Consider the following 26,900-nt stretch of genomic DNA (forward strand, 5'->3'; position numbering starts at 1 on the left):
TGGATGATATCACTCTTGCTTCGAAATCAAAGGATGCTCTGGACAAGTTTGTGATTGAGCTGGAAAAGCATTTCAAGTTGCGGGACTTGGGGGAGACTTCGTATCTGCTGGGCATGGAAATAACACGAGACTGGGACAGCCACAAACTCTACATCTCGCAGCGTCAGTACATTGTTAATAAGTTAGCACAGTTTAATATGTCTGATTGCAAACCAGTGGGGACTCCCATGGCTCCGGGTATGAAGTTGACCACAGATGACTGTCCCAAAACATATGAAGAGGCACAAGAGATGGTGGATATCCCCTACATGAGTGCTGTTGGCTCCTTATTGTACTTGGCTACAATGTCCCGGCCTGATATAGCCTTTGCTGCGAGTGCACTGGCTAGGTTCAACTCGAACCCAGGCATGATCCACTGGAAGGCTGTAAAGCACTTGCTACGCTATGTGAAGGGCACGATGGATATGAAGTTGGTATATGGACCTGATCCCGCCATAGGAGACGAAATCTTCGTCACATACAGTGATGCAGACTATGGTGGTGATAAAGGGACAGGGCGGTCTACAAGTGGTTACTTGGTTAAGATTGGGCTGGGAGCGGTCTGCTGGAGCAGTAAAGCGCAACAGATGGTTGTTCTATCGACCACTGAAGCCGAGTATGTTGCTGGGGTTGCTGCTGGTAAAGAAATATGCTGGATGAAGAACCTCCTCTCAGAAATTGGTTACAAGCCAACTGCACCATCCACGCTGTACATGGACAACCAGTCAGCGATTAGAGTGGCAAAGAACCCCGAACACCATGGCAGAATGAAGCAACTGGACTTGAGCTTCTTTTGGTTACGCGATCAAGTTGATTGCAAGCGCATCCAGCCAGTCTATCTTCAAACAGAGGAAATGCCGGCAGACCTGCTCACCAAAGCACTGGCCAAACCACAAGTGGAAAAGTTGAGGGAGATGATGGGATTGGTGGGATAGGAGGACGTATTGGGCCAGGGGGTTGTTTGTGGGTGCCCCAATACGTGGGTCCACCAAGTGTTGCATCAGGGGGTTGTGTTGAAGTGATGTGCACACTTGTTGTACAAATGTATAACAAAGTTGCGCTATACCAAGCGCCCGGTTCCCACGCATTGGGGACCACCCATAGACACTGCCAACACCCATTGGGACGACCCAGGTCATCATGGGATGACTGGTGTTGACAGGATTGCTAAAAGTGCGCAAGCACTGTTTAGCAATCTGTACATACTTTATAAGCGCACGACTCCCACGGTCAATGCAACGTTCCCACGTTCAGCGCCCCATTAGTAGGTCTGTTGACCTCTATTGTGACAGCCGGAACAGGCACCGGAACACCTCGGTCTCCACAGGGAAGCAAAAGGAGCGAAAATGAAACATGGAGCCATCATTAGAATGATGTCTGGCATGTTCCCAAGCTGCTCCGGAGCTAATCAAATTCGGACACGATTTAGTGGGCACCTATATTCACGCCTCGCGCAGAACAGTACCTGTGGGAACCTGGGATGGTCATTTTCCTTACATGTCTAGAGTAATAGACACAAAGAGTCAATAGAGCACAAATCATTACATATTATTGATTGATTGCATCAACATCATTAGTGATTGTTACCAAGGCAATTAGATGTTGGAATGATGTAATCCGGCACATGATCACCATTTGAATGGACTGGAAAGGGGCATTGCCCGGCCAGTAATGAATAAATGGTTGGGTGGTCATGTGATGGGGAATACATAATTGTTGGTTGTGCAGTCATTGAGCAAGGCCAGATAGCTCAGATGGTTAGAGCGTCTGGAAAGCATCCAGGAGGTCCTTGGTTCAAACCCTAGTCTGGCCATCTTTTCTTGCCCCTGATTTTAACATTAGAGTGTCTTAGGACGCTTCTACAAGCTTCTAATCAGACTATAATAACCTATAGTTTAACATGGGGAACTCACTGCGTTAGGTTACCCTCTCCTGAGGGGGTGTCTTGGGAGTTATTTGGATGAAGGTGCTGTCAATTCGCATGCAGCCTGTACGTGGGTAGCAGGCCCATGTACAGGACCTATTTGCAATGAGGAAAGAGCCCAAGAAGATGAGATAAGGTGGGGAACTCACTGAGATATGATCCCTCCACCTCATTGTGAGTTGGCACCATTGCAGCGCCTGCAGGGAGGGTGAACAATGACAAATGGCTTAGGTGTTTACACGCAAGCCTAGAGATGGTGCCTGGGTGTCAAAACGAGCCCAAGACCATCTCAAACAACACAGAACTCACCGACATATGGCACCTCTTTTGCCATGTCCTCTGCTTGGGGATCCATGGGTTGGGGAGGTGGCACACAGCCACTGGACACGTTGGAAGCCTCCCAAGTGGTAAGAACGTTGAGGGCGTTGATAAAATGCATAGAAACACGCCCAAGAGAACGTGATTCGAGGGGATAATGGGGGAGATTGGTAGGAGGAGGAGGAGGAGAGGTACTGAGACATGGGAGTTGGTCGTGATTGTGCCCTGGGCCTGGGCGCATGGGTAAGCAGCAGAACATGAAGGGAGGGGATGTGACGCGGTCATGTGGGATGTGACAAACTGTCTGGGGAGTGTCCTTTTTTCAGAAAGAACGGAGTGGGGCACGGTTTGGGAGCAAAGCCTCTGCCAAATTGCACAGAGAGCCAGGGGAGCCGAAATCTGCTCCTGAGCAAAAAAAGGACAGTCCTGTAATGCAACCGGACGGTCCTGTCACGCAAGGGTAGGAGGGGACTTACGGTTCAATACATCCAAGGCCGTCTGTGGGTGCGCTTCCCTTTTTTGAGCTTCAGCCTCACCGTTTCATGTTTCTTTCCCCATTTGGATAAGCATCCCAATTTTGTTCACATCCCACACCCTTCCACAGCTTACACCCCATCTATTGCCCCCTTGGCACCTCTTGTACTCCTCCTTCTCACAGCTCCTTGCTTTGTACTCCTCCCTTCTCACAGCTGCTTGCTTTGTGCACACCTCAACTCAATGGATTTCAGGTGAGTAATGCTCTAGCTCTACTTACTACTTAGTGTCCATCTTGTGGGGGAAGGGGGATGAGGGGAGGGGATGGCTTTGGTGTGCGCGCCCACAAGGCCACTTACGTCCCAGTTGGTGCTGGTGGCTGTAGCCGGCAACTCGGCTCCTGATCATTTGATCAGCCGGAACGTTGGGACGGCCTGGGCCCTTGACGGTTCACATGATGGATGACGGTCACCCGTCACGGACCGTCCTTTTTGTCGGTCAAAGCTTCACTTCTCTGCTCCTAGGTTCTACTGTGTGGAGACTATCTGTGCTCTATGTGGTGTGGTCCTTGCCTGGCGCAAGTTTGCCAAGTCAGAAGGGGTGGCCAAGATTCTTCAGTTCCTTGAAGATGTCTATCCTCACGCCCTAGCTACATTGCTATTGACAAAGGGTGTGCCTTACTCAAGCATATTATTGTCAGGCAAGGGCACTGGCCTGCTTGGGAACCCACCACTCAGATCATTGTTGACTCCTACCACTATATCAATCACCAGGTGACTGACCACCTCTGTCGGACTTGGTGCAACCCTGCACCTCTCAATGGAGATGCCCCCAACTTGGTGGTGGTTGATGAAGACAAACAAGGCAATCCATACTACAAGAGGGCCTTCAATACTCAGGTAAGTGGTTCTACTCCTCAGTTACTTGTACTTGTCTGATTTGTACTTAGGCTTGTGAACAGCTCAATGCATGGTTGGGTGGGTTCCAGACAGTTCTCAACTGGATGACTGTCAGCAACTTTGACTTCACCATGCATGTGTTACTGTTCTTGCACACCCAGTGTGTTATTGCCAGGCAGCAGGGGAGGGAAGAAGAAGCAGGTGATGAAAGTGAGGATGAAGAGGATGAGAATGGAGTGAGATATGGGCAGCAAGAGATGCAAGATGATGATGATTGAATATGAGCAAGTTCACTTGTAGTTCACTTCGCATTTGCTTGTATACCAGTTGAACATCACTTGAACACTACTTGAACACCATTTGAACGACACTTGAACACCACTTGAGTATCACTTGGCCACCACTTGGCCACCACTTGAGTATTAACTATAATGTATTATTGGACTTGTATCTGTAGAGATAAACACTCAGCTGGTATTCAGTTGGTGGCCACTTGAACACCAACTGGGAGTCAACTGAACACTCCCCAATATCACTTGTAACTATGTCTGTACTCCAACTCATACCACTTGACCCCAATTGACCACCAAGTGAGGTTCACTTGAACACCATTTGGACTTGTGTAAATTCTGTAAAGTCCAAAGTCCACTTAAAATCCATCTGAATATCAACTGGATACCAACTGAACACCAGTTACCAATCTCATCCGCTTCTACTGACTCTATTGTGTGCAGTTCACATGGACACCACTTGGATATCAATTGGACACCAACTGAAACTCCTCCAACTGTATAAAGTGGTGTTCAAGTGGTAGCCACTTGGTGTGGAACTGAACAGAACTGAATGTAAGTGAACTTACTTGGTCGAGTTGGTGTTCAGTTGGTAGTTCAGAGTTGACTTGAGTTGGTGTCCAACTGGATTCAGTTGGTGTTCACTTGTAGACATGGTGAACTGCCAGATATACACCGTTTGAAGATGATTAGACTACATTACAGCAAAAATTGTTAGCATAATCATATTCTCTCTCTGAGCCCTGCACTGTAGTGATTAATACAAATTTATTCCACACATCTTTAGTTCAAACATGGTTTGAACCATTACACATCCGAACATCTGGCTGTGTAAAGAGATAGCACTGTGCAATGTGTAGCCGAACTGACTCAAATGGATAGCTTATACGGTAATTGATATAAAGGAGCATGTATTTTTGGGATGTATACATAGGCATATGACATGCAGTGCCTCGGTGAGGTGATATAGAATGGATCATGGCCGAGGGGCGGCACCGGGAACGTTGCGCCTGTCGCGCCTTGGACCACGATCCTGGGTAGCGACGGCAGGGTTGACGACAGTGACTGCGATGGAATCGAAGTTAAGAGCAGCGAGGAGGTTCTGGATAATGTTTGAGCCGGGATGTCAGCAATGATAGTCAATAGCGATGACGAACCTTGGTATCGCTGTCGACTTCGAGGCCGGAGACGCTCGTATCCAAAGCAGAGACCTCTGGTACGTAGTTGTCCTTGCGCTCACGCTCCTCTTCCTGCAACTTGAAGGAGATGCCACGAACGGGGCCCTTCTGGATACGCTTCATCAAATGGGTTGTGAATCCAGCAACCTTGTTGCGGAGACGTTTTGAGGGGACGACAGCCTGTTGTGATCAAACCTATGAGAATGGCATTGACTAGTTGAAGCTTTCTGGTGAACGCACAACTTCATCGATAATACGTTTGTTTGTATGGAAATCGAGGGTGAGGCGGGGGTAGCTGCGGCGGCATCTGTAAGTCCATCGTTGGGCGTGCACGATGGCACGGCGCTCACTATTTCTCAATCAGAACGCGGGAAGCCCTCTTCGTGGTCTTTGTGCGAACGCGGCCCTATAGAATACAGGGTACATCAGTCGGCGGGCAGCGAGCGGGCAGTTCTGCAGGACGCGCACCATGTTGAATGAAGCTGAGGACGATGGATTTCGGGGGCGAGCGACGACAGGTGCGGTTGTTGCAGACGATGACCACAAGGAGAGTCGCTTCAGGGACTGCCGGCAATTCCCGTAGTGGCTGCAATGGTGCTGTACAGTCGACTTTCCACATTTGGCAAGTCGTGTGGTGCACATGTGCACATTCTTCAAACTAGTAGCTCGTCGTCGGCGCCGTCGTCAGTCATCCCACCCGTCCCCCTCGTACCTCAACATGGTTCGCGTATCTGTCCTAGTGAGCTCGTTGCGCCCCAACATTCTTCGTCTTACTGATTCCGCGCGACGCGCCTCCAGAACGACTGCCTTGTGCGTTGGATTCCTTTTGCTTGGAGGGAATAGCCATTCACGGTCCACTCTCTCTTCAGAACAACATGGTCAACGCCGAGCGCCGTGGCAAGCGCCAGGTGCTTGTCCGCCCCTCCTCAAAGGTCGTCGTCAAATTCCTTAGTGTCATGCAGCGCCATGGTGAGTCTCGCCTTTTCCTCCCCTTCAAGATCTCTCTCTCTCGGAGTTATAACTACGGACGACGAACTCCTACTTCTACTCGTCGCTCGCTTTAAGACTCCGAAACAGCAACCCGCCCCTCGAAACCAAAACAACATGTATTCGCTATTATCTATCGAATGGGTGTTCACTGTAGTGGCCACATCCTTTTCATTTCAAACTCCTGCGATTTCCAGACTCCAAAACCACAAGCTAACTATTGCATTCCTTAGGCTACATTGGCGAGTTCGAAATCATCGACGATCACAGATCAGGAAAGATCGTAGTCCAGCTCAACGGACGTCTCAACAAAACAGGCGTCATTTCTCCCCGATACAACATCCAAGCGAACCAGATCGAAAGCTGGGTCAACTTGCTGCTCCCAGCTCGCTCATTTGGTTACATCATCTTGGTATGCCCCCTTCCAGCCGCGCTTTCAGGCGACTGACCGACGTACTTTTCAAGACTACGTCTTCCGGCATCATGGACCACGAAGAAGCTCGCCGCAAAAACGTCGGCGGCAAGCTTCTCGGATATGTCTACTAAAATACATCCGCTATCGTCATTTGCATGTAGTCTTTTTCTTATGGTTATCGCCATGTACCTCTATGCAAATATGCAAACACACGCATATCCCAACGAGGGCCACCCCGCAGCAGTAGTTAACAATCGGGCATAACCAGGAATTATCTTCGCCCGATTCAATTTAGTCAACCAGCCAAACCATGCAACAGAAAATGCTATTAATGATATGATGCAGAGAATTGGCGCAGACAAATGAGTACATACATCCTTGTTGTAAACTACATGGACAATTCCCAACGAAACAAATGAACGAATGACCGAGCAGCACAAATTATGCTACGAAATATAGATGGGCAGATGCGGGGTATACCAAAAGAATGTGTGACTGCTTCGTGGTACGTAGAAAAGCAGTGTTGAAGGTTGGGGGTTGCCCTATCAACAGGCAGGCAAAGCCCTTGGCTTGCCCGTGCATCCCATAGGTATTCCAACCGCCGACTGAAGATGTCAATATCTCGAGTTGGTGGTTGGGATACCTATGGGGCATCAGACATCGCCAAGTCCAGCCTCGTTGTCACGGTATACACCGATAGAGGGACGAAGTGTTTGGCCTGTGGCTAGTGTGCGCGCGGCGCGCTTGCTCACTGACACATAAGGCTTTTCATGCGCAAAGACCCGGAGAATTGGATTATGTTGCGGTGGCAAAGATCGATGCGAGTTCCTTCTCGTTAGCAGCAGGTAACGATCTCGACCGTGCTTTAAGGCGAACTGTGGAGAAATAAATCAACGTCAAGAAGTGCGATGCATCAAAGAGTGAGGACGACTTACGATTGCGATCAAGGGTAATGAGGACAACCTTCACAGCGGCGCTGATATCTTCGCTCTTTAGCTCCACCTTGAGCATGGAGGTGCGATCAATCCAGTGCTCGTCTTGCCATATCGCTGCCTTGAGAATCAAATCGTCCATACTCCGTTCAGCCAGAGACCCCGTCATGTTATCCACGAAATCGACTTGCTCCGTTCGGACATTCAAACTCGTGAGGTAGTTGCCCTTCGATGTCTGGACTTTCAAGGAAATAGAGTGGGTACGAATATGGGAGGTAACGTATTCGAGAGCATCTCGAGCAGCTTGGCCAAGGGTAGACATATTCGTCGCAAGGCCGTCGAGCTCCATGATAACAGGCAATGGTATAACTACCGTCCATCGCAAGCTTTCGATGACCGGTGTGAGCAATGGCAGAGAGGATAGCAGGATGTTGGTATCAACGACGAGAATGGTATAGCCAGGCAATATAGAAAGAGGTGGTCGGCCATTGGCAGCTTTATTAGCCTTGTTGGATCGTGGGTGTCGAGGTGGTGATATCGTGGTCTGAGACGTTGCTTGGATCAGAGATTGTAGATATTTACGCCGAGCCTGCCGGAGAAGTCAAGGGTCAGCCATCAATAGTTGCTAATATGGTGGGAGGCATGCATGCACCCTCTTACCTTGAGCGCTTTCACCTCTTCCGAGTCATTTTCGTCGTCCTCATCACTACTTTCCTCATACGCCGGCTCGTCGTCGATATCCATGGAATCATCCCATCGTCGGCCCATTCGTCTCCGTTCCTCCTCCTCGCGCTCGATGCGGTCAAGCTCCTGCCATCGCCGGACCTTCTGTGCAAGTAAGCCCTCCACCAGCCACTGCCTCGTGCCCTCCACCCATGTAAATCCGTCCACTACGTTTGCAATGCCAACCGCACATCGTGCAATCCGTGTCCACCGATCGTCCACCAAGGTCTCCTCTCTCCCCGTGTCGTCCTCGATATGGCCATCTGTGTCTTTGAGGCGTTCATCAAGGAGCTCAAGCTCCGCCTGCCTATCATCCTCCTTTGGCCAATATCCACGCTCAAATATCTTCCGCCCGACCCACTCCATTGCTCTCAAACACCAATCTTCTCGGAGAGGTGTGCATTTGCTGCTAAGCATCACCCATCGCTCACCATGAGTCACCACTTGGTCCAGCTGTTGTTTCTTCATGATGCGGCTTGGTATGCCCGAAAAGAATTTAGCGAGTTCCGCCCATGGGATATTGCGTTCGAGGATTTTCAGTGCCTTTTCCTCCTTCAAGATCGTGGCCAAGAAGGTCATGAGGACAGTAAGATAGGGATTCATCGTATCGCCTCGTATCGGGTTGCGAAGAACATGGGAGAGCATGGCAAAGGTCAGCTGCAAGGCAAGTGAGAAGACTACAGGGGTGACGATTTCAGCTTCGGCCTCTGAGCTAGGCGGTGTCGGATGTGAGGGCGCATCATCTATGTCCATCCGATCCTTATCGTGTTCTCTGTCCTTGGTCATCATCACCCTGGTGGTTGTGCCGGAAACGTCTTTCCCTCCTATAGCACCTGCTTTCTTTAACACGCCACCAGGCTTACCGTACTCGAGCACGGCACCGATGTTGACCACTGCCATCATGATCCATTCCTTGTCTTCCGCCCCCTCAATGGCGAGCCGCTCCAGGAATCGGGCCAGGGTAGGCTGGAAATTGTCAAGCTCGATATTTGTGAAGAGCATACCATGGAGAAGTACAAATAGGTCTGGGGCACGGGCCTCGGGAAGGGAGCGGCGGGCCTGTAGGGCGATAGACCATACGGGGAGAATAGTTTCACGCGATGTGAGAAATGGATGGAGGGTGGTCATGCTGACGTTACATCATTACCAAGGTAAACCAACCAAGAGGGTTGTTGCTCACCTCTTGACAAAGTGATAGACAGCCCTGAGCTCTTCGCCCTCAGCTTCACGGGAGAGCAGACCGAGATGATGATGCAGTCTCCCATTCCCGGGTGTATCCGCGATACCTTTGCCATACCACCCCTGCGCGATCTTCCTCCACCGCTCCTTCTCCGGCTCGACCTCCATCAGCCGAGCAGCTGCGACTCCGACACTAGGTTCCTGGTGGCGAATGTCGCTATCCGAATGTGTATCCTCCAGACCCGACGTTTCTTCCTTGTCTGCGTTATCCGCAGGTACTCTTGAAAGCGCATCCGTAGTAAGAAGCGCGCCGTGGCCAAAATTACTTTGTACCATCGTCGCTACGATCATCTGATAGCGCGCTAGGTCGCCGAGAGCCTCGAGCCAACCGCTCTTGAAGCTGATCAAGGTTTGTTCCTCGTACAGGCCGGTGTAGAATGTGTAAGCGTAGTAAATAAAATCTTGCAGATGTTCGAGAGCAAGAGGCGAAGTAAACGATGCCCGTCGAAGTGATTCGAGGAGCTTGTGGAAGCCGTAACTCCACAAGCGGACGATGATGTTATATTTGACGGGTATATTGCGGAGGGAGGCGGGAACTGTGGGGGCGAGGGAGATTTCGAGCAAATTGTGCATCATTTCTGCCAGCCTGTTGTCAAGGTCAGCACACCTTAACCATAGCTATACATCTGACTACTCACATCTTATGATCAGCTATCTGCTTCCGCCATCTTTCCCTCTCGAACTGCTCGTCCGTCGTTTCCTTGCCCTGCAACATGATCCTAGTGTTGCTCTCGTTGGAATCGTCTGTCGCGTCATCCTTTTTTATCTGGGTCTCCAATTCTGTTATGTTTCGATATAACCCCTTCAGCTGCAAAGCGAATTTGTTGTTGGTACTGGAATCACTGCTCGGCTTACTTCGGTTGTCAAAGAGTGCGGAGGCGGAGGATCCACTGGTCGTATCAGACGACAAAGTGAACGACGAAGACAACGTCGAAGCAGCGTACGAAGACGCCGATGAAGCAGATACATATTCTCCAGAAGATTTGGGCGTGGGCGTAGGGCGACCGTTTGGGCGAGAGAGAACAGAGAAACGGACTGGATCGTCTTTACGGTGGTCGAATAGCTGCCTCGGCGGGCCGTCGCGAAGATGATGAGAGGATTGGGCCGCAGTCGAAGTGCCGTTAACCTCGCGGCGGGGCGCATAAGAACTACTAGTGGCGTCGGATATAGATTCTGGCTCGGCGGTTCGACGCATTGGAATAGGATCTGTATCGGGGTTGAAGAGTTTCGACGGTCCCACATGCCTATGTGTCGGCGATGGTCGTGTATTCGGTGGAGACGAGATTCTGAGACGCGAGAAGTCTTCTGGATCTGCCTCGCCCGGCGAGCTTCTCGATGGATGATGCTGGGTGATAGGGTGCAGCTTTCGAGGCGATGGCGGCGAGTGGTTCGATGGCTTGGACCTCGACGAAGATGGTTTGGAAGGGGAAGCTGGAGATGGTTGTGGTGCAGAATGCTGTAGAGCGGGCATTTGCTGCCTCTCCTTTGGTCGTGGCGGTCTAAATTGAAATTCGAGTCATTTCAGCAATAAAAGCAAGGCATAGAGTATTTACCCAGCAGCATTTCTTCTGAATGCGATGAGTTTATCTTGGAAGTTTTCGGCAAAGTCAAAGTTTGCCTGATCTCGTTCCTTGCCTTTGCGAGAAGGACGCTGAACGTCTGGAACGGCGGACATGGTGGTGGTTGAGGGGAAAGAGAGGTTCGGGGCTCGCTGGCTGCGCGCAATCGCTTGCACGGGCGTTGGAGGCGCACGGGACAGCGACAATGCGCAGTCGACTATGCCAAACAGCTGAGCCTCCGCAGCACTCGATCGCTTCTCACGTGAGCCACTTAATGCCTCACTCAGGGGCCGTTGGGACTTGGATCATACGCAAGTGTCTTCAGCGCGTAGGTGGTAGTGCGACTCTGATTATTTTATGGCTACACTACTACTCATGTCAACGCTTTCAAGAGTTCAGCACCACGCTCTGCGACAATAAAGGTGGGAGCCATCGTGTGAGCAGTCGGCAACTTGTTCTGTGGACATACGCGTCAGCAAGGTGGATATCTTCAGAGCAGAAATCGGCAACACTCACAATTACACCAGCATCAATGATGAACAATCCCTCCACTCCCTTCACCCGGAGGTCGGGGTCGACGACTCCCCAGTTGGCCCCCTTCGGAGACATGCTCGAAGTTCCAACGGGATGGAAGACCGTAGCCGCGTTGCCCCTCGCGAATGTCTCCAGCAGCTCATCTGTAGTCGCTGCGCCGAATTCACCGAACGGCTCAATGATATACCCGTCAAATGTCTGCGCCTCTGCGAATCTCCGGACCGCTTTCACGGCTTCGAGCATGGTAAATATATCGAACTCGCTTTGTAAGTAAGCTGGGTCGATGGCTGGGGCAGCAAATGGATCGGTAGACGTAAGTTCCACAGATCCGCCTAAATGTCGACAGTGAGAAGGTGCTGCGGTGTTAGCCAAGGAAATACTGCGTACGGGAGGTAGCCGGAATAACAGCCACGTCGAAACTTATGGTCGTTCCTGACGTTGGAGCGGCCAAACCAGGAAGATTGTAGAAGTTCTGTCGTCAGGCCGTTAGTAAAAGCCTCGCCACAGCAATGTCGTCCGCTGTATGATACTCACGGAGAACATGATTTCGAAGTGGCCTGACTTGGGTCCCGAGGCAGGATCGGGTGTCGTCTCAAAGATGGTAGCATTGTCTGGCAACCGGAAGAAACCGACTTGGTTGAACACGCTTGCTGCACCAGGTCCGGTATGGTTTGCATTCCATTGATCCATAGCAGCCTGGAACACAGCAGGCTCCCTGAACAGGATATCGTAGCTAGAGTTGTCATGCACGCTGTAAACACAGGCTAGGAGGGGATGATCTATGGGTTATCTGTGAGCATGAGAAACCGACGCAAGTAGGACTAGACTTCACCTGAAAGATTCCTGCCAACGGATGGATTGTGTACGATTGTGCGAATACCGACTGACTCGAGGAGACTGCGATCGCCTATTCCACTGAGCTGTAGAATATGCGGCGTTCCAACAGCACCAGCGGAGAGCACAACAGCGCGTCTGCCAGTGACGGTGATAGGACGGGCTATAATCATCATGAGTTAGTGCTCGCATATGGAAAAGCCGGCAAGACCTACCACGCGGACCTGCGAGCGTAGACGTAAATTGCAGAGAATGGAAAGACGGCAAGCGATTCCTGGTTCCAGTTTGGATGAGTTTCGTAACTTGGGCGTGTACGAGGACGTGAAGATTTGGCCTGCTCAAATATTCGGGTGCGAGGTACCCCGTGGCGGAGCTGCTTCGTACACCTCGTCCAATAGTGGACACTGTCCAACCTATTCATCTTGTCTCAGATCCATATTACGAGCCTGAAGTAAGTGTTGAACGCACCAAGTCCCAAAACATTTTCGCCTCCGCCCATATCAGGGTTGAAGGGGAATTCATCCCCCAATTCTTGGCTCGCTTCTATGATATGTTCATCCAGAGGTATCCTGTAGTTGGCTACACTAGTTTGAATCTATCATCGAGGTGTGCCTGTGAATTCCCCGCATTCTAAGATGCCAAGTTAACATACCTTGCCATCAGTGCCATGCAGGGAAGGTATAAAGTCCCCAGTGATGTTGTAGGGTTCAATAGGTTCAGTGAATTGCTCGATCTAGAAACAATATTACTCAAAGTGGAAGGACAGGAGGCAGGGCGAATTACCAGAGGCAGGTAGCGTTGAATATTCTCCCACGTCCAGCTAGGGTCCTCTGCTATGGCAGCATATGCATCCCAGTCATCGCTCGAGCCACGAGTAAAGACCAATCCATCTACGAGACAATTCAGAATCGTCCTAGCAGTAAACTAACATCAAATCATACGCACTGACTGAGCTCGATCCTCCCAGCATATGCCCACGAGGGAAACTGATATTCCGGCCGTTGAACCCAACCTGATTCGTCGTAGTGAAGTTCCAGTCGTATGGTGTGTTGGGGATCAGGAAATTGTGGAGCAGCGGAACGATGGAGTTCGTGACATTGATATTGCTGTATTCGGATAAGGTTGATCAGGCTTTACTGCAAACGCAGGAAGGTGAAACACTACTACTCACGATGGGCCAGCCTCGAGCAGGAGGACCGTGACGCGCGGATTCTCCGTAAGACGATTCGCGATGACCGCTCCAGCCGTCCCACCTTCGGCGGCAAGTTCAGAAGCGAGGTCACTGAGTGAATATCATATGTCTTACCGCCAACTACAACATAATCGAATGAATTTGTCGGAAGCCTGGCGGGATCTGTGTAGAAAGCGCCATACACTGGCAGGAAAAAGGAGAGGGCAACGGAAAGCGTAGAGAAGAAGCGATTCGAATGCATGGTGCCCTAGCTATGCAGTTATCAAACGAACGATCCGCCTTATAAACCATGCACAAAAATACTTCCCGGGGTAGCCAAGAGCTAGAAAAATGCACACCCATCTTTGGGTATTCGGAACATTCAGTACGAACAGATCAGCATATGTCGCATACTCGGTACTCTAAACTTGGGAAAGTAAAGGCGGCGAATTAGACCTTTTCTCCGCATGCGCACGCTGACCGACTGAGCGGATCTAGATCTAGCTTTGCTCTGCAGTAACGTACCAAACGCATCAAATGTCTTCGCGCATCACGGTGGGTCGCAGACACTGCGAGTGGCTCGGAAGAGAGCATGCTATGAATTGCATACCCCGGGCCACTGTATCCCTGGGAGCAATCGTCACCTAAGAGAATGCGCCAGATGCACCATATGAATTATGACAGCATTTCCTCATTTGTCGGGCTGTCAAGCGAGCTTTGAGAGCTGATCATGCGGGTAGCACTGTTTAATGGGGAAGAGAACAATCCGTAAAGGAATACTGAAGACGAATCAGTTACCGCCCCAGAAGACTGCTAACTTAGAATCTGACATTTACTAGACGATGTGAAAGCTTGGCGCTTTGCACTACCACTCGTCCTTTTCGTCTTCGTCTATATCGCGATCCAAGGAAGGCCAGAAACTATCTACTTCCAACGTTGCGCCGTCACCGTTGGCAGGTGAAAGGGCCTTGATTGACTGAAGTGCCCGGATCGTACGCCAGAAAGTAGCTTCGGCGCTACTCGTCGCACAATCGAAAATTTCTGTCGGATGCTGGATTGACGGAGGTGTGATGAAGAAGGATGCTGATGGGGGGCAAGGGGCCGTCGGTGGTTGAGGTGGATCATTGTGCTCCAAGTAAAACAGTTTGAAGAGGAGATGGGAGCTACCATGGTCAGGCTGATCACCACTATCTGGGACCGAAGTTAACGTTAGGATGTGAGAAAGATAGGGCTGCAGGAGGTCCTCAGACGACGATCGGGTATTTCCCGGTACGGGAAGCATGATATATACAATCCCTGTACGTTCGGGTATCAACGTAGTGCTGATAAGTTTAGATATTGCAACGTACATTTGCCTTCAGGGGTGGACATAGTACCTGCCCCCATAATAATGACAGTAGCTGCCGCGGAATCTGAGCCTCCCTCAAGTGTAGAAGGAGGGAATATGATAGAAGCAACATCGGATGGGTCTGGCTGTCTTGCCTTCGGCTCCTCCAGATCTCCAGCATCTTCATCACTTGCCGCCGCATCAGTGGACGCAAATATGACGGGTTTATCGATTATAGCAACACATCTGGCAACGGTTAATCCAAAGTGTGTGCGGTCATATGATGGATCAAGGGGGATGTATTGTGCCGAGCCACCCAGATCTTCAGGAGCAAGGTGAAGCGAAGAGATGAGCACGCGGCAGGTGAGGGGTTCCGGGAAATCATTAAGAGTCACAGTGTATGAAGGCGCTTGGGTGGTCTGTTCCGAGCGGTCTGATGGCGCGTCAAGAGAGGGTATTGGCGTAATGCTTCCAATAGATCGGCCAAGAACGTAGACACCACCATGAACTGCGGCTGTTCTACAAAAGCCTTGAGCGATTTCGCCAGCTCCACCGTACTGACCAATGATAAACGATGAGGGACCATAGCGACCATGAGAACGCAAGTATCGACGGATGCGGATGAGGGCATTCTCCGTAGGATCTATTGATTGTGGTGAATTACAGGGGGTACCGGCGAAAGACGCGAGACAGACCAGATGGATAGAAGCAGTAGGCCAAGGCGAAACAAATGACGGTGTTCATGGCGTTGCTGAGTGAGAAAGTGGACTCGAGAAACTGGCTGAAAGGTAGGTCCTTCTTCCCCCAAAGCTCAGATTTTTCCTCGAATTCACTCGCTGCAAACATCAGGAATCGCATCACTCGGCGTTTCTCCAGAAGGGTGATCTCAGTGTTCTTGAATATGTCCTCTTTGGAGCCAGGAACATTGTGAAGCTTTCCTGAGGAATATATGCTGATATTCTGGAGCAGCTTGAATCCCCCGTACTTGGCAACGCCTGAAGCGACCAAGGAGGTAATATGCGGCCCTACAGATGGAATGACAGCAGGTGAGAGCGATATCGAATATCGCCGGCCATCGGCGATGCTCTTGGATGAGTACGAGATCGACCTGTACCTCCCTGGCGACTGGGTGTTGTTCTGCTCGTCGGCCCACTGAGTCAGTTCGTCCAGCGAGAGACTGGCATTCTCGGCGCCGTAATATGGATTTGTGTCGATCTGAGCGACCTTGACGCCTGCTTTTGCGAGGGCCCTGGAGTAGAGACAGTAAGAGGTACATACGCTGTAATCTGGCCTTTGATGGCTCACGCAGCGGTGATGGACTCTGTCAGGCCTGTCCCGAGCAGAATCACATCGAATTCGTCCTCTGAAGCTGAAGCCATGATACAGCACTTAGGCGCCGGGCTGCACGGACAGGCGCTTGTGTCTAAAGCCCTGCCCTAAACTGCAATATGCAGGCAATCGAAATTTTTTGAGATACAGTCACGGGATTATCTTGTTCTGCTCCTGTCGCTCATCTCTTCATCGTCTTCGAAATGGCAAAATCAGACAAGAAAGCCGTCAAGGTCGACAAGAAGGTTGAGAAGGCCGACAAGAAGGCAAAATCTGCCGACTCGAAGCCAAAAGCTGAGAAGCCAGCCAAAGCTGCGACACCAAATAAGCCTTTGTCGACAAAAGAGATTTTGTCCAAGGTCGTGAGTGTCGCTCTCTTTTTCCTGACTGATCACGACTCTCAACTGCCTCTAGAATGGCGCTAAAAAGGCTGATAAGAAAAAGGCCGACGCCCTAGCCCCATCGAAATCGAACGGCAAAGTAAGCTTCATAAATATATCCTAAGAAGTGATATGTCCTGACTGTTTTCCGTGTTTGATTAGGCTAAGGAGCCCTCATCTGATGAGGACAGCGAAAGCAACTCTGAAGACGAGAAGCCAAAGGCTGCTCAGATCCAAGCTGCCAAGGCAGCTGAATCTTCGTCTGATAGCGACTCCGATTCGGACGACGACGCACCCGCCCCTCCACCCAAAAAGGCTGCTGTCTCAAAACCTGCCAAGGCCACTCCAGCCAAAGCTATTCCCGCAAAGGCTGCTGCTCAAGCCAAGAAGGCAGACTCTTCCTCCTCCTCAGAGTCTGATTCCGAGTCCGAGTCCGACAAAAAGCCTGCTCCTACCACCAAGGCTGTTAAATCAAAAGCCCCCAAACCTGTAGCTGCGAAGGCTGCCAAAGCACCATCGTCAGAGGACTCGTCGGACGATTCATCATCAGAGGACGAGGCACCAGCGAAACCTACACCTGCAAAACTCGCCGCCACTAAGGCACCGGTACCTTCGTCATCTTCAGACTCAGACTCATCGGATGAGGAAGAAACAAAGCCTACCCCTGCCAAAAAGACTGCACCGAAGGCTACGGCTGCTAAAAAAGACTCCAGCGACTCTGATTCCGACTCTTCCTCAGAAGATGAACCAGCCAAGTCAACGACTGCGGTCAAGGCGAAGCCGTCAGACTCTTCAGACGAAAGTTCTGACGATGACTCGGACGTGGAGATGGGCGATTCTACAAAGGCAAAACCTGCCGTTGTTACAAACGGTAAGCGCGCTTCCTCTCCGCCTCCTTCATATTACTAACAGCCCTATAGGCAAGCGAAAGGCCGACGACGAGGCCGCTGCCCCTCCCAAAAAGATAAAGATGGCCAATGGTGATGCAGCCCCAGCTGGAGACGCTGAGGGCGAGACGAAGACGGTCTTCGTCGGCCAGCTCTCATGGGGTATTGATGATGATCAGCTCGCCGAGGCGTTCGCCGAATGCGGCGAGATCATCAGTGCCACCGTGCAGAGAGACCGCAATACCGGGCACTCGCGTGGATTTGGCTATGTCCACTTCGCTGATGCCAGTGCAGTGGAGAAGGCTCTTGCCTTGCACAACACGGAGCTCGACGGGCGCGCTATTAAAGTCGATAAGAGCCAGGAGCTTGACAAGTCGAAGCAGCGCGAGAACCGAGCGAAGGCGTTTGGTGATTCCGCCAGCCCTCCGTCGCAAACGTTGTTCGTGGGCAACTTGAGCTTCGGTGTCTCAGAGGATTCGTTGTGGGAGTTCTTCGCAGAGTATGCCTCCGTGAAGAACGTTAGGCTGCCTACAGACCGGGAGACAGGGAAGGCCAAGGGCTTCGGATATGTGGAATTCGACGACGTTGAGTCGGCGACGAAGGCATACGAGGGGGCAAATGGGCAGGAGATCGAGGGTCGTAGCATAAGACTCGACTACTCGCAACCCAGGGATAACAGCGGTGGCGGCGGCTTTCGTGGCGGTCGTGGTGGCGGACGTGGCGGATTCGGAGGCGACCGTGGGGGACGTGGTGGAGGACGTGGTGGTCGTGGTGGGTTTGGCGATCGAGGAGGACGCGGCGGCCGTGGCGGGTTCAGTGGACGTGGTGGATTCGGTGGCGGTGACCGTGGCTTTGGAGACCGCGGCCGTGGGCGGGGACGAGGCGGTCCTCCCCGTGGTGGTGCCCGCACTGGTGGCATCGCTTCGTTTGAAGGCAAAAAGATCACCTTCGACTAACTGTGCATCTATGTTTGTATGTTCTGCCTACTTGCATCTTTATCCTTCATGTCATTATCTACCTGCTTTGATCTAACTAGCTCACGATGTCGTCTTACTCAATATTGGTGTTCATTACATCGCGATTATTATTATTGCATCATGATCAGCTATACGTTACGATCATAAGAAAACAACAAGAAAGTAAACACATTAACATTATAGACAATCGAGCAGCAATTGGGGAGACGGAAATCAAGACGTGGGGATTTTGCCTTCAGCAATGGCTTTGCGGATCGGATTCTGACTTGGAGGAAGGGCGCCAGTCCTCTCCAACCTATCGAACAGAATAAACAACTTCTCAGCCTCGCGCTCCTTCTCCTCGTCGGTCATCTCAGGTACTTCCACCTTCTGTACTTCAGTGCCCGTGATGGGGTTGAGCTCCGCGCCGCCAGAAGCAAAGATGGGGGAGTCGGACGTCGTAGAGGTGTTCGCAGGTGGGGCGTTCATGATTCCCTTGTTGAAGAGGAACCCAGCGACGTTACCGTACCCAACAAGTGCAGAAAGTGTCGTAGCTACGAAAAGGGTGTCGTCAATATACGCTACTTACGATCAAGTCAAATAAAGCATTACCATCAGAATCGCACATGGCGAACAGCATCTCCCCAACACTACTCTTCAACCGATCGTGGTACACACACGCCAAAAGCCTCAAGCACCGCCCCAGAATGTCGCTCCTCGACTCCAACGGCGACTTGCGGTCCAAATCAGGCGGCACAATCAAATTCCTCACCCTCGTCCTGCAGCTTTCGTCCGCTAGACACATCCGTGTCACGAGCACCACAAGCGGGCCAATGAGCTCATCCAGCGTTGTATCGCCCCCGCACTCGTCCGTGCACCTGTCTTTGACCGACTGATCGTCTGGGTCAATATTCCCCGGGAAGAAATGCGCAAGCGATACATCGAGTAAATCATACGCGCGCAATACTGTGTCAAATTTCGACGGCGAATTCAGCGGCGACGGCGTTCGCGTAAGCGACCGCGCACCCGCCGACAGCGCGTTAAAGGCACGTTCCAGAGTGCTGTGCTTCGGGACCGAGCTGGGCGAGGTTGGGGAGTTCGAGCCGCTGCTAGAGCTAGACGGTGCCGCGTTCGCGGATTGATTGCCTTGATTGCCCTGAGACCTCGCTAAGCTCGCCGAGCGCGAGCTTCGGGAACTAGACGTGCGGGCTCGGGGAGCGCCCCCGAACCATACTTGCTTTAATGAGGGTGTTATGGGGATAGTGATGAGTCCGTGAATGGCATGTGTTAGGGGCGCTGCAAGAGGAGACGGATGAGTCGGCGGGAGGGTGTTGAAGATACGCAGAAGGGGTGGGAGGAGGCTAGTGATGGGTTATTTGCATGAGGACGGAGAAGGGAGGCTGGAACGCACCCCTCTAGCTTAGGACTCCAATAGTCGCCCATAACTTTGTCATCGTCCTCTTCGCTTTGGTCCTTATCTGTTACAGGTCCTTTCCCCTTGAGGTCCTGGGGTTCGCACTCAACTAGCTGCAGGTCCCCATGGGTTAAGATGACACAGAAGCTAAAACAATCAAGCACTCACTTTCGGATAATGCAGGAGCAGATTGAAGGTGAACTTTAGCAAGTCCACCATGGCCTCCTTCGCCATTTTCGTACTGGACAATATTGCTGCGATCAGGATATCCAGTTTAGCCGCTATTGTGTCCACGATATGTTTTTCCTCCACCAGGGAGCAAATATAGGCACCTGCATCAAATGACGATACCGTAGTTAGGAATAGAAGGCGAGAAGCGAGGAACAGGCGATCAGGAGACGTGGACTTCTGCAAGCAAGCTTAGAACGAAAGCTTGAGATGAGATAGCGCGAGCACGCACTTCGAGCAGCTTTACGGAAGCGTCGCCGCCGCCGACTTCCTTGGTCGTCCAAGTCGATCTCGCGGAGTCGATGAGCAACATCGCGTTCGCAATACATCGCAGGGCTTCATTGGAGGCCTCAGGGTAGTCCTTGAACGGCGTACAAGTCGACAACGTAAGCAGTGTCGATAAATTGGCAGGCTGTGCAATAACAGCAGAGCCTGAAGGGTGTTTTCCTAACGTCTTGAGTGCCAGGAGGGCTCGCGGGGCATCTACAAGCTCGTTAACGTGATGCGGCGGTGGCGAAAATGAACTGGGCAAGCCTTCAGGGAAAAGCCTGCCGTTACGGGTGTTCCTGGAAGCATCTTCCAAGTCCTTCAATAAATTGGAGATCAAGTCGCGGCGTTCAGCCTCGCTGATCAGGAATGCTTGGGGAGCGTTAGTGGTGGAGAAAGGAAAAAAGAAAGTCGCGCTCGCCGTTTGTGATGTCGTCGAGGACGGCGGCGACGTGTGGGCGCTGGGAGGAAGAGCTGAGTGGGAGATAGGCTGAGAGAGCCATCATGGATCAGACAGGATCGTCTCTTCCCTTGGCCTATATTGGCATCGACGCATCAGATAAGATAAGATCTCGCCCCATCCAGCAAAAATGACCACCGCAGGACTCGAACCTGCAACCTTTTGGTGCCGTCAGCAATCGAAGCCAAACGCGCTACCATTGCGCTAGGTAGCCTTGCAGTGGAGGCCCACGTTGCTGTACAGGACCAGTTCAAAGCCAAATAGACCAGGACGCCAGTCGTCGGCGTGTTCCTTCACCATGGACCTTCTGACCGACTGGGCGCCGACTCTTGCCCTCGTCTTTGGTGGTTGTTGCAGGTACCCTCTAGCTCTTTCGTGATTCCGCTCGCTCACGTCCAGCTCAGCAATGCCATTACCCTCGAGCAGGTCACCTCTGCGACCCCTACGGCGGGCTCAGTCATAACCCTTCTACAGTTCGTGCTTATCACCCTGCACGGTCTACCGAGCCACTTGAACTGGACCCCGTATGGCCCACGACTCAAGCCCCGAGCGATTGGCCTGCCGCCGTACATCGCCCAGGTCTTCCTCTTCTACTCGATCTCCCTCATCAACAATGCGGCGTTTGCGTACAAAATCCCCATGGCCGTCCATATCATATTTCGAAGCGGAGGACTGATTGTCAGCATGTTGATGGGCTGGTTGATCTCTGGCAAGCGGTGAGTGGCTTTTAACTCTGTGCTGCAGTGTGTCTGGACTATCTTTGTAGGTATACACCCATTCAAGTCTTCTCTGTAATCTTGGTTTCCCTCGGAGTCATTCTGACAACCCTGTCTGCATCCCCGGCGTCTCAGAAAGTCTCTGTCTCTGAAGCATCTGCGGACTTGCGTACATATTTGACCGGTATAGCACTATTATCTGCGGCCCTCCTCCTTTCTGGATTCCTCGGTCTGGTTCAAGAATGGGCCTACGCTAGGCATTCCAACAACGCCAAGAAGGCAGACTCTTCAGCAACATGGAAAGAAGCCATGTTCTATCTGCACTTCTTATCCCTCCCAATGTTTATCTTCCTCCGCAACGATCTCTCCGCCCAATTCACTGCCATTCACTGCTTGGCCCAGAAATCACCCCTCGTTCCCCTCGTTCCCTTTACCCCATTCACTCCTGTGATCCCCTCTATCTACCTAGCCCTAGCCATAAACACCATCACCCAAGTCATCTGCGTCGCCGGCGTCAACCGCCTCACCACGCGCGTGAACGCCCTCACCGTTACCCTCATCCTCGTCGTGCGCAAAGCCGTCAGCCTAATCATCAGCGTCCTCGGCGCGCAGCTCATTCACTCTCACTCGGGAGGCAAGGTGGTGAATGTAGATGGGGTCAAGATGTGGAGCGGCGCGCTGCTGGTCATGCTCGGGACTATCGGATACTCTGTTGGAAGTCGGAAGACGAAGGCAAAGGCGGGCAAGGACAAGTCAGAGTAGACGGTAGCCGTAGACTCGTGAAGAGACGGTGTAATTTTTCTTGTGCTGTTATAATAATGACCTGTATTCTAATCTATATGCTCAGGATATTTGACTGGGGGCTTGAGAACTCTCAACGTGTATCTGGTCCTCAGTAAGACCCCTGGAAAAAGTAACAACTCTGTAAACCGTCCAGGGTCTAGGCTGCTTTACGTCCTGGATGAACGCCCACGTGGATGCGCTGTGTGCACGTATTTGGCTTTTGGCGGCTGGATATATATATATAGGAGAGGGGCAGCGCAGATCGCTCTCTTCCTCCCTCCCTCTCTCCCTCCCATTCCTCATTTCTAACCCCTTGAAGGGTACTACACGCAAAAACCGCCATTCTCATAACTTCCTATCCACCCCATATCATCTATTTCATCATGCCTTCATCTGCTGCTAGGCGTCATCCCGCGTCTCTGTGTCCCATAAGCTCCCATAATCCACGGCTGGTTCAGCTCATGAGCAAGCGCGTATCGCTGGACATGATCAAGCATATTTCTCAGCAAGCTGCCAGTGTTATCCGCATCGATGGCGAGTCGCCCAACCCGTCTCCGTCGACTAGTCTGCCATCTCCACCTCAAACCCCAGTGAAGGAGGATTCTGCAACAGCGCTTGGGCTCCCGACTCTGGACGACTTCATTATTAGGTTAGTAAAGGCGTCTAACGTGCAGGTCTCGACTCTTCTGTCGACCTTGGTGTTCTTGGAGCGGCTTCGATCAAAGCTGCCACCGATGGCTAAAGGTCAGATCCGCACCCGCCTTGTATAGTTCGTATCCTGTATGCTGAACCCGGCGTAGGTATGCCTTGTACACGGCACCGAGTCTTTCTGGCTACGCTTATTGTCACCGCCAAGTATCTGAACGACTCTTCACCCAAGAACAAGCATTGGGCGGCGTACGCTGGAGTCTTCCAACTCGACGAGATCAACCTCATGGAAAAACAGCTCCTCTTCCTCCTGGACTACGATCTGCGGTTCTCAGAAGAAGACGCATGCACCCACTTTGCGCCCTTCATGGCTGCCTCATCTACAATCGTCGACGCCAAGGCTCGCGCGAGCGCCGTGGATAAAGTTTCTCGGGCCAGCAAAGTTCGCGCACAGGCTCAAGTTGCTGCTCTTCCTACGCCTGCCTCGGAAGTTCCTCTACCTGCGCCTACCCCTAGTTCTGGAAAGCCAACGATCAGTACCGTCAAGCTGTCCACCAACTCCAATTTACGGCCGCCTTCGCTTGTTCACAGCTCTCATAGCAGCCTCAGCAGCCGAAGTTCTGGTGCTGGATCTCTCATCGACGACTCTGGATCCTCTTCCTCCTCGTCTGGTTGGCTCAGCAGCGAGGATGAGTGCTCTGACGTGGAAACTGTTGATACTGAATACGAAGTCGGTTCGGTTCACTTTGAAGAGCAACAAGGTATCAAACCTTTTGTCGTGGCTCGCCCCATCCCCCGATATGGATCAAAGAACCATACGTATCAGCAAATTTCGGAGTGCCGTCTGCGCAAGCCATCTGACACGGGATCCGTTATGACCGTCACAAACTCTCCAGCAACTAACAGGGGAACTCGATCTAAACGGGCTACCTCTATCTCTGGTGTTCTCGGCGAGCGCAAGTCCTTCGCAAGCTTGACGACAAGTACCACGCTCCCCAGTCTTCCTCGAGGCACGTCTGGAGGGTTCCTTAGTCGCATGTGGGGCGCTGCAAAGGGACAAGAAAGCAAGGCGCACCCCGCCGACGCCGCCTTGTCGGGACAAACTCACGGACATGTGCAGAGCACGTTTCGCCGACTTGTGACTTCTAATTCTCGCCCGAGAATTTTCGCATCGGCAAACCAGATCATTGATGTTTAGGGCCTTGAATAGGGATTGTCGAAATAACGGGCTGGACACCTCCTCGCATCCCAATCGGATAATTTCGTTTCTTCATTTCATACTTTTCCTGACCTCCATTCTATTCAACAGTATATCTTTTGAAAACCACCTTCGTTATTTTTCTTTCCTATTATTCACACAGATGCTAGTCATTATCTTCGACCGCCATCTTGCTTCTTTTGATACCCATTGCACAAACTATTACCCATGCATTTACTGCCATCACAGCCTATTAATTACTACGATACGATATCGACATGTAATGGGCGAATATAATACGCTTCATGTCTCATTCAAGAAGGCCCAATTATCAGTCTAGTAGAGAACGTAGCCAATCGACCCCGTCCCCAATCCGCAATATAGAGGGCTCGTTTACATGATTTGAAACATTGTACATGAATGGCGAATGGCGGACGCATAGTCATTGCGTGAGATGAAACGGTACAAAGAAAGCATGAAGAAACATAGTAGTACATGGAGAAAACATGGGTTCGATGAGAGAACGGCGAAATCAGGCTCCCCAAAATGCGCAGCGACGGTGCGCTCCTTCCATCCCGACTGCTATCGCATCGTTTACGCGCTGGGACGAAGCCTCTCCTTCAAGGCCTTCAATTCCTCCTCGAGCGCCTCCCGCTTTTGTAATTCGTTCTCGTATCGGTTCTCCCACTTCTTCGCCTGTTGCTGCCACTCGGCCTTGTCTTCCGCGTACCGAGTCTCCCACTTCTCCTTGTCCTGCTTGTAGTCGGCCTTATCTTGTCTGTACCCATCTGCGAGTTGTTCCAGTCTCTGCTCAACTTTCGCCCATGTTGCCCTCTCCTCCGCCCAAGTCGCCTTTCTTTCCTCCCAATCCGCCTTCCTTTCTTCCCATATCCGCTCTAAACCCTGCTTTTCAGCTAAGGCGCCCTGAGATTGCTGATAGAGCCGCGAGAATTCCACTTTCTCTGCTGTCTCCGCTTTCAATTGCTCTCGCAACTCTCTGATCTGTTTGGCCGAATCGATGGCGAGAGACTCCACTCGACCCAAGAAAACATCCGTGCTAGATGAGGAAAGTGAACGATGGCGGGGGCGGTTATGCGATACCTGACGCGAGCGGTCGGGAGAGTGTGAATCAGCGGATGTCTCAGATGGTGTTTTATGCAGATACCGAGAAAAATCTGGAGAGCTTTCGACGCTTTCGGTAGCCTGCTTGATGACCACGGAAAGGTCGAGGTTGTAGGCCTCGAGCTCTTCGGTGAATACGGCATTGTCCTTCTCCAACATCTCCGCGAGTGTGGACGCGATCTTGTCCCTATTGTCGGTCGACTCCGAGGACATCAACTTCTCCACTTGCTCGTTGACCTCGGGTAAGTTCAGCCTCTCTTTGACTGCAGTCAAAGCCACCGCGTTGAATCCACCGGCGTTCTTCTTGGACGCTCTTGCCTGCGTCAATTTCTGCAAGATGTTGCGGCCAACCTCCAAGGACGCGTTCACGCGAGCTGGGGTAGACGTAGCCACGGGACGTCCCTTAGTAGGCTTGGTGCTAACAAGCTCTGAGACCTGGCGCCCTTCATCCCCTGCCGATGACGAGCGAAGAGAGCTGGAAGAAGTACGAGCCATGACAGAGGTCATTCGTTTGCGAGATCGTTTAGCTGAATTGCTGAAGAGATGGGGGTACTGATACTGAAGAAAGACGGGAGCAGGTCCATTTAATGTAGATTCCAGAACAGGGACCGAAGGGGGGGATCCTGCGCGTGTAGGCCGCATTCCCAAGTCAGTTTGATTATCGATAGTATGATAATCCGATGGTGAGTCACTTTGCGCAGAACTCCTGGAACACTGGAACGTTTAGAGGTTCAAAATGTCGTCGAAACGAGGCGGTAAGTGGCTGTGTAGTTGTGGGTCCATCATTGTTATCAAGATTATCACTTTTGCCTAGGCGCCTATTTTGCCTCGTTTCGTCTTGTTTCTTGTTGTGGTGTACGACGGTAAGTATTGCCCAACAGCTGGATAAAAGGCAGCATTTGCACCACAGACAACAAATCAACGAGATGAAAGATTCCAAACCTATCAAGAACTACAGAATAGGTACGCAGCAAGAAACTGGAATATACAATTGGGACTCAGGACGAGCCTTCTGAGAATCTGACGCCTCGGCCCTCAATGGGAGCCTGGACATCCAAGCTCACCATGGCTCTGACGTGAGCAAATACTGAGCAAGGCAATTAGACATGTTTTTAAAGGATAGTATGATAGTCACTTACTTTCTGTGCAGTCAAGCCCTTGCGAAGGTCATCATTGGTTTTGTCTTTCTCAGTGCGCAGTTGAAAGTTTCCTCCTTAAGTTGGTCGATTTCAGCCTTCAGCTTTCGTTCAGAGCTCACTTGCGACTTCTTAAGGCCATCAACTGCAGGTTGCGATGAAAACGGTGAGCCAACGTTGAATTGCAGCTAGTGGATGATGAACGACCTACATTGCTACTGATACGTCAATCGCTTGAGCTGCAACCAACGCCTTGATTTTCTTCCCCACTGTGAGGTACCCGGTGTGTGAAGAGTGGCTAGAAGATATATGAGAAAATTCAAAACATACATTCTGAGATGTATCTCCGAGTGGCCGTTTGCTCCCGTACGTATGTTTCTTTGTCTAGCGCAGAGTCCATGAGCAAGGGCGACGATATGACATTGTGGTATGGGCAGCTAGCTGCACACGTACATAAAGTTATACTACAGTACACAAAGCTAATAATATTGTCTTACCTGTCACCAGGCTGCGTAATCGTTTATGGGAGCTTG

At 51.4% G+C, this 26,900-nt stretch overlaps 10 protein-coding genes and 2 non-coding genes across 12 annotated transcripts; 5 read left to right on the forward strand and 7 right to left on the reverse strand.

The window, feature by feature from the left end:
- Nucleotides 1-1,778: 1,778 nt before the first annotated feature.
- On the forward strand, nt 1,779-1,852 carry PC9H_005516. Its single transcript has one exon. It is a non-coding gene; the product is annotated as a tRNA-Ala (tRNA).
- Nucleotides 1,853-4,920: 3,068 nt separating this feature from the next.
- Nucleotides 4,921-5,593, reverse strand: RPS17 (40S ribosomal protein S17; the record flags this gene model as incomplete). Its single annotated transcript, XM_036775082.1, has 5 exons — nt 4,921-5,046; nt 5,102-5,302; nt 5,363-5,417; nt 5,473-5,528; nt 5,591-5,593. 5 exons carry the CDS (start codon nt 5,591-5,593, stop codon nt 4,921-4,923), a joined length of 441 nt encoding a protein of 146 aa, XP_036633584.1.
- A 247-nt stretch (nt 5,594-5,840) lies between these two features.
- Nucleotides 5,841-6,655, forward strand: RPS22 (40S ribosomal protein S22; the record flags this gene model as incomplete). Its single annotated transcript, XM_036775083.1, has 4 exons — nt 5,841-5,861; nt 5,992-6,091; nt 6,343-6,521; nt 6,575-6,655. The coding sequence occupies 4 exons, from the start codon at nt 5,841-5,843 to the stop codon at nt 6,653-6,655; spliced, it is 381 nt and encodes a 126-aa protein (XP_036633585.1).
- Nucleotides 6,656-7,319: 664 nt separating this feature from the next.
- PC9H_005519 (uncharacterized protein) lies at nt 7,320-11,093 on the reverse strand (the record flags this gene model as incomplete). The annotated part of the gene is made up of 6 exons (XM_036775084.1): nt 7,320-7,399; nt 7,460-8,045; nt 8,117-9,308; nt 9,360-10,004; nt 10,057-10,917; nt 10,972-11,093. 6 exons carry the CDS (start codon nt 11,091-11,093, stop codon nt 7,320-7,322), a joined length of 3,486 nt encoding a protein of 1,161 aa, XP_036633586.1.
- Nucleotides 11,094-11,350: 257 nt separating this feature from the next.
- On the reverse strand, nt 11,351-13,778 carry PC9H_005520 (uncharacterized protein; the record flags this gene model as incomplete). The annotated part of the gene is made up of 12 exons (XM_036775085.1): nt 11,351-11,434; nt 11,494-11,843; nt 11,899-11,983; nt 12,046-12,290; nt 12,344-12,508; nt 12,570-12,758; nt 12,814-12,940; nt 12,998-13,078; nt 13,129-13,235; nt 13,291-13,451; nt 13,517-13,598; nt 13,652-13,778. The coding sequence occupies 12 exons, from the start codon at nt 13,776-13,778 to the stop codon at nt 11,351-11,353; spliced, it is 1,803 nt and encodes a 600-aa protein (XP_036633587.1).
- A 603-nt stretch (nt 13,779-14,381) lies between these two features.
- On the reverse strand, nt 14,382-16,222 carry MRS6 (Rab proteins geranylgeranyltransferase component A; the record flags this gene model as incomplete). The annotated part of the gene is made up of 4 exons (XM_036775086.1): nt 14,382-14,812; nt 14,866-15,486; nt 15,539-16,092; nt 16,149-16,222. The coding sequence occupies 4 exons, from the start codon at nt 16,220-16,222 to the stop codon at nt 14,382-14,384; spliced, it is 1,680 nt and encodes a 559-aa protein (XP_036633588.1).
- Nucleotides 16,223-16,375: 153 nt separating this feature from the next.
- On the forward strand, nt 16,376-18,395 carry PC9H_005522 (uncharacterized protein; the record flags this gene model as incomplete). Its single annotated transcript, XM_036775087.1, has 4 exons — nt 16,376-16,534; nt 16,587-16,652; nt 16,715-17,423; nt 17,473-18,395. 4 exons carry the CDS (start codon nt 16,376-16,378, stop codon nt 18,393-18,395), a joined length of 1,857 nt encoding a protein of 618 aa, XP_036633589.1.
- Nucleotides 18,396-18,629: 234 nt separating this feature from the next.
- PC9H_005523 (uncharacterized protein) lies at nt 18,630-20,810 on the reverse strand (the record flags this gene model as incomplete). Its single annotated transcript, XM_036775088.1, has 6 exons — nt 18,630-18,949; nt 19,008-19,756; nt 19,807-19,922; nt 19,978-20,217; nt 20,270-20,676; nt 20,726-20,810. The coding sequence occupies 6 exons, from the start codon at nt 20,808-20,810 to the stop codon at nt 18,630-18,632; spliced, it is 1,917 nt and encodes a 638-aa protein (XP_036633590.1).
- An 85-nt stretch (nt 20,811-20,895) lies between these two features.
- Nucleotides 20,896-20,978, reverse strand: PC9H_005524. Its single transcript has one exon. It is a non-coding gene; the product is annotated as a tRNA-Arg (tRNA).
- Nucleotides 20,979-21,062: 84 nt separating this feature from the next.
- On the forward strand, nt 21,063-22,242 carry YEA4_1 (golgi uridine diphosphate-N- acetylglucosamine transporter; the record flags this gene model as incomplete). Its single annotated transcript, XM_036775089.1, has 3 exons — nt 21,063-21,121; nt 21,169-21,480; nt 21,531-22,242. 3 exons carry the CDS (start codon nt 21,063-21,065, stop codon nt 22,240-22,242), a joined length of 1,083 nt encoding a protein of 360 aa, XP_036633591.1.
- A 482-nt stretch (nt 22,243-22,724) lies between these two features.
- On the forward strand, nt 22,725-24,109 carry PC9H_005526 (uncharacterized protein; the record flags this gene model as incomplete). The annotated part of the gene is made up of 2 exons (XM_036775090.1): nt 22,725-23,007; nt 23,064-24,109. 2 exons carry the CDS (start codon nt 22,725-22,727, stop codon nt 24,107-24,109), a joined length of 1,329 nt encoding a protein of 442 aa, XP_036633592.1.
- A 594-nt stretch (nt 24,110-24,703) lies between these two features.
- PC9H_005527 (uncharacterized protein) lies at nt 24,704-25,726 on the reverse strand (the record flags this gene model as incomplete). Its single annotated transcript, XM_036775091.1, has 1 exon — nt 24,704-25,726. The coding sequence occupies one exon, from the start codon at nt 25,724-25,726 to the stop codon at nt 24,704-24,706; it is 1,023 nt and encodes a 340-aa protein (XP_036633593.1).
- Between the last annotated feature and the right edge of the window lie 1,174 nt (nt 25,727-26,900).

This window comes from Pleurotus ostreatus (genome assembly GCF_014466165.1).
Source record: "Pleurotus ostreatus strain PC9 chromosome Unknown scaffold_3, whole genome shotgun sequence".
Classification (NCBI taxonomy): Eukaryota; Fungi; Basidiomycota; class Agaricomycetes; order Agaricales; family Pleurotaceae; genus Pleurotus; species Pleurotus ostreatus.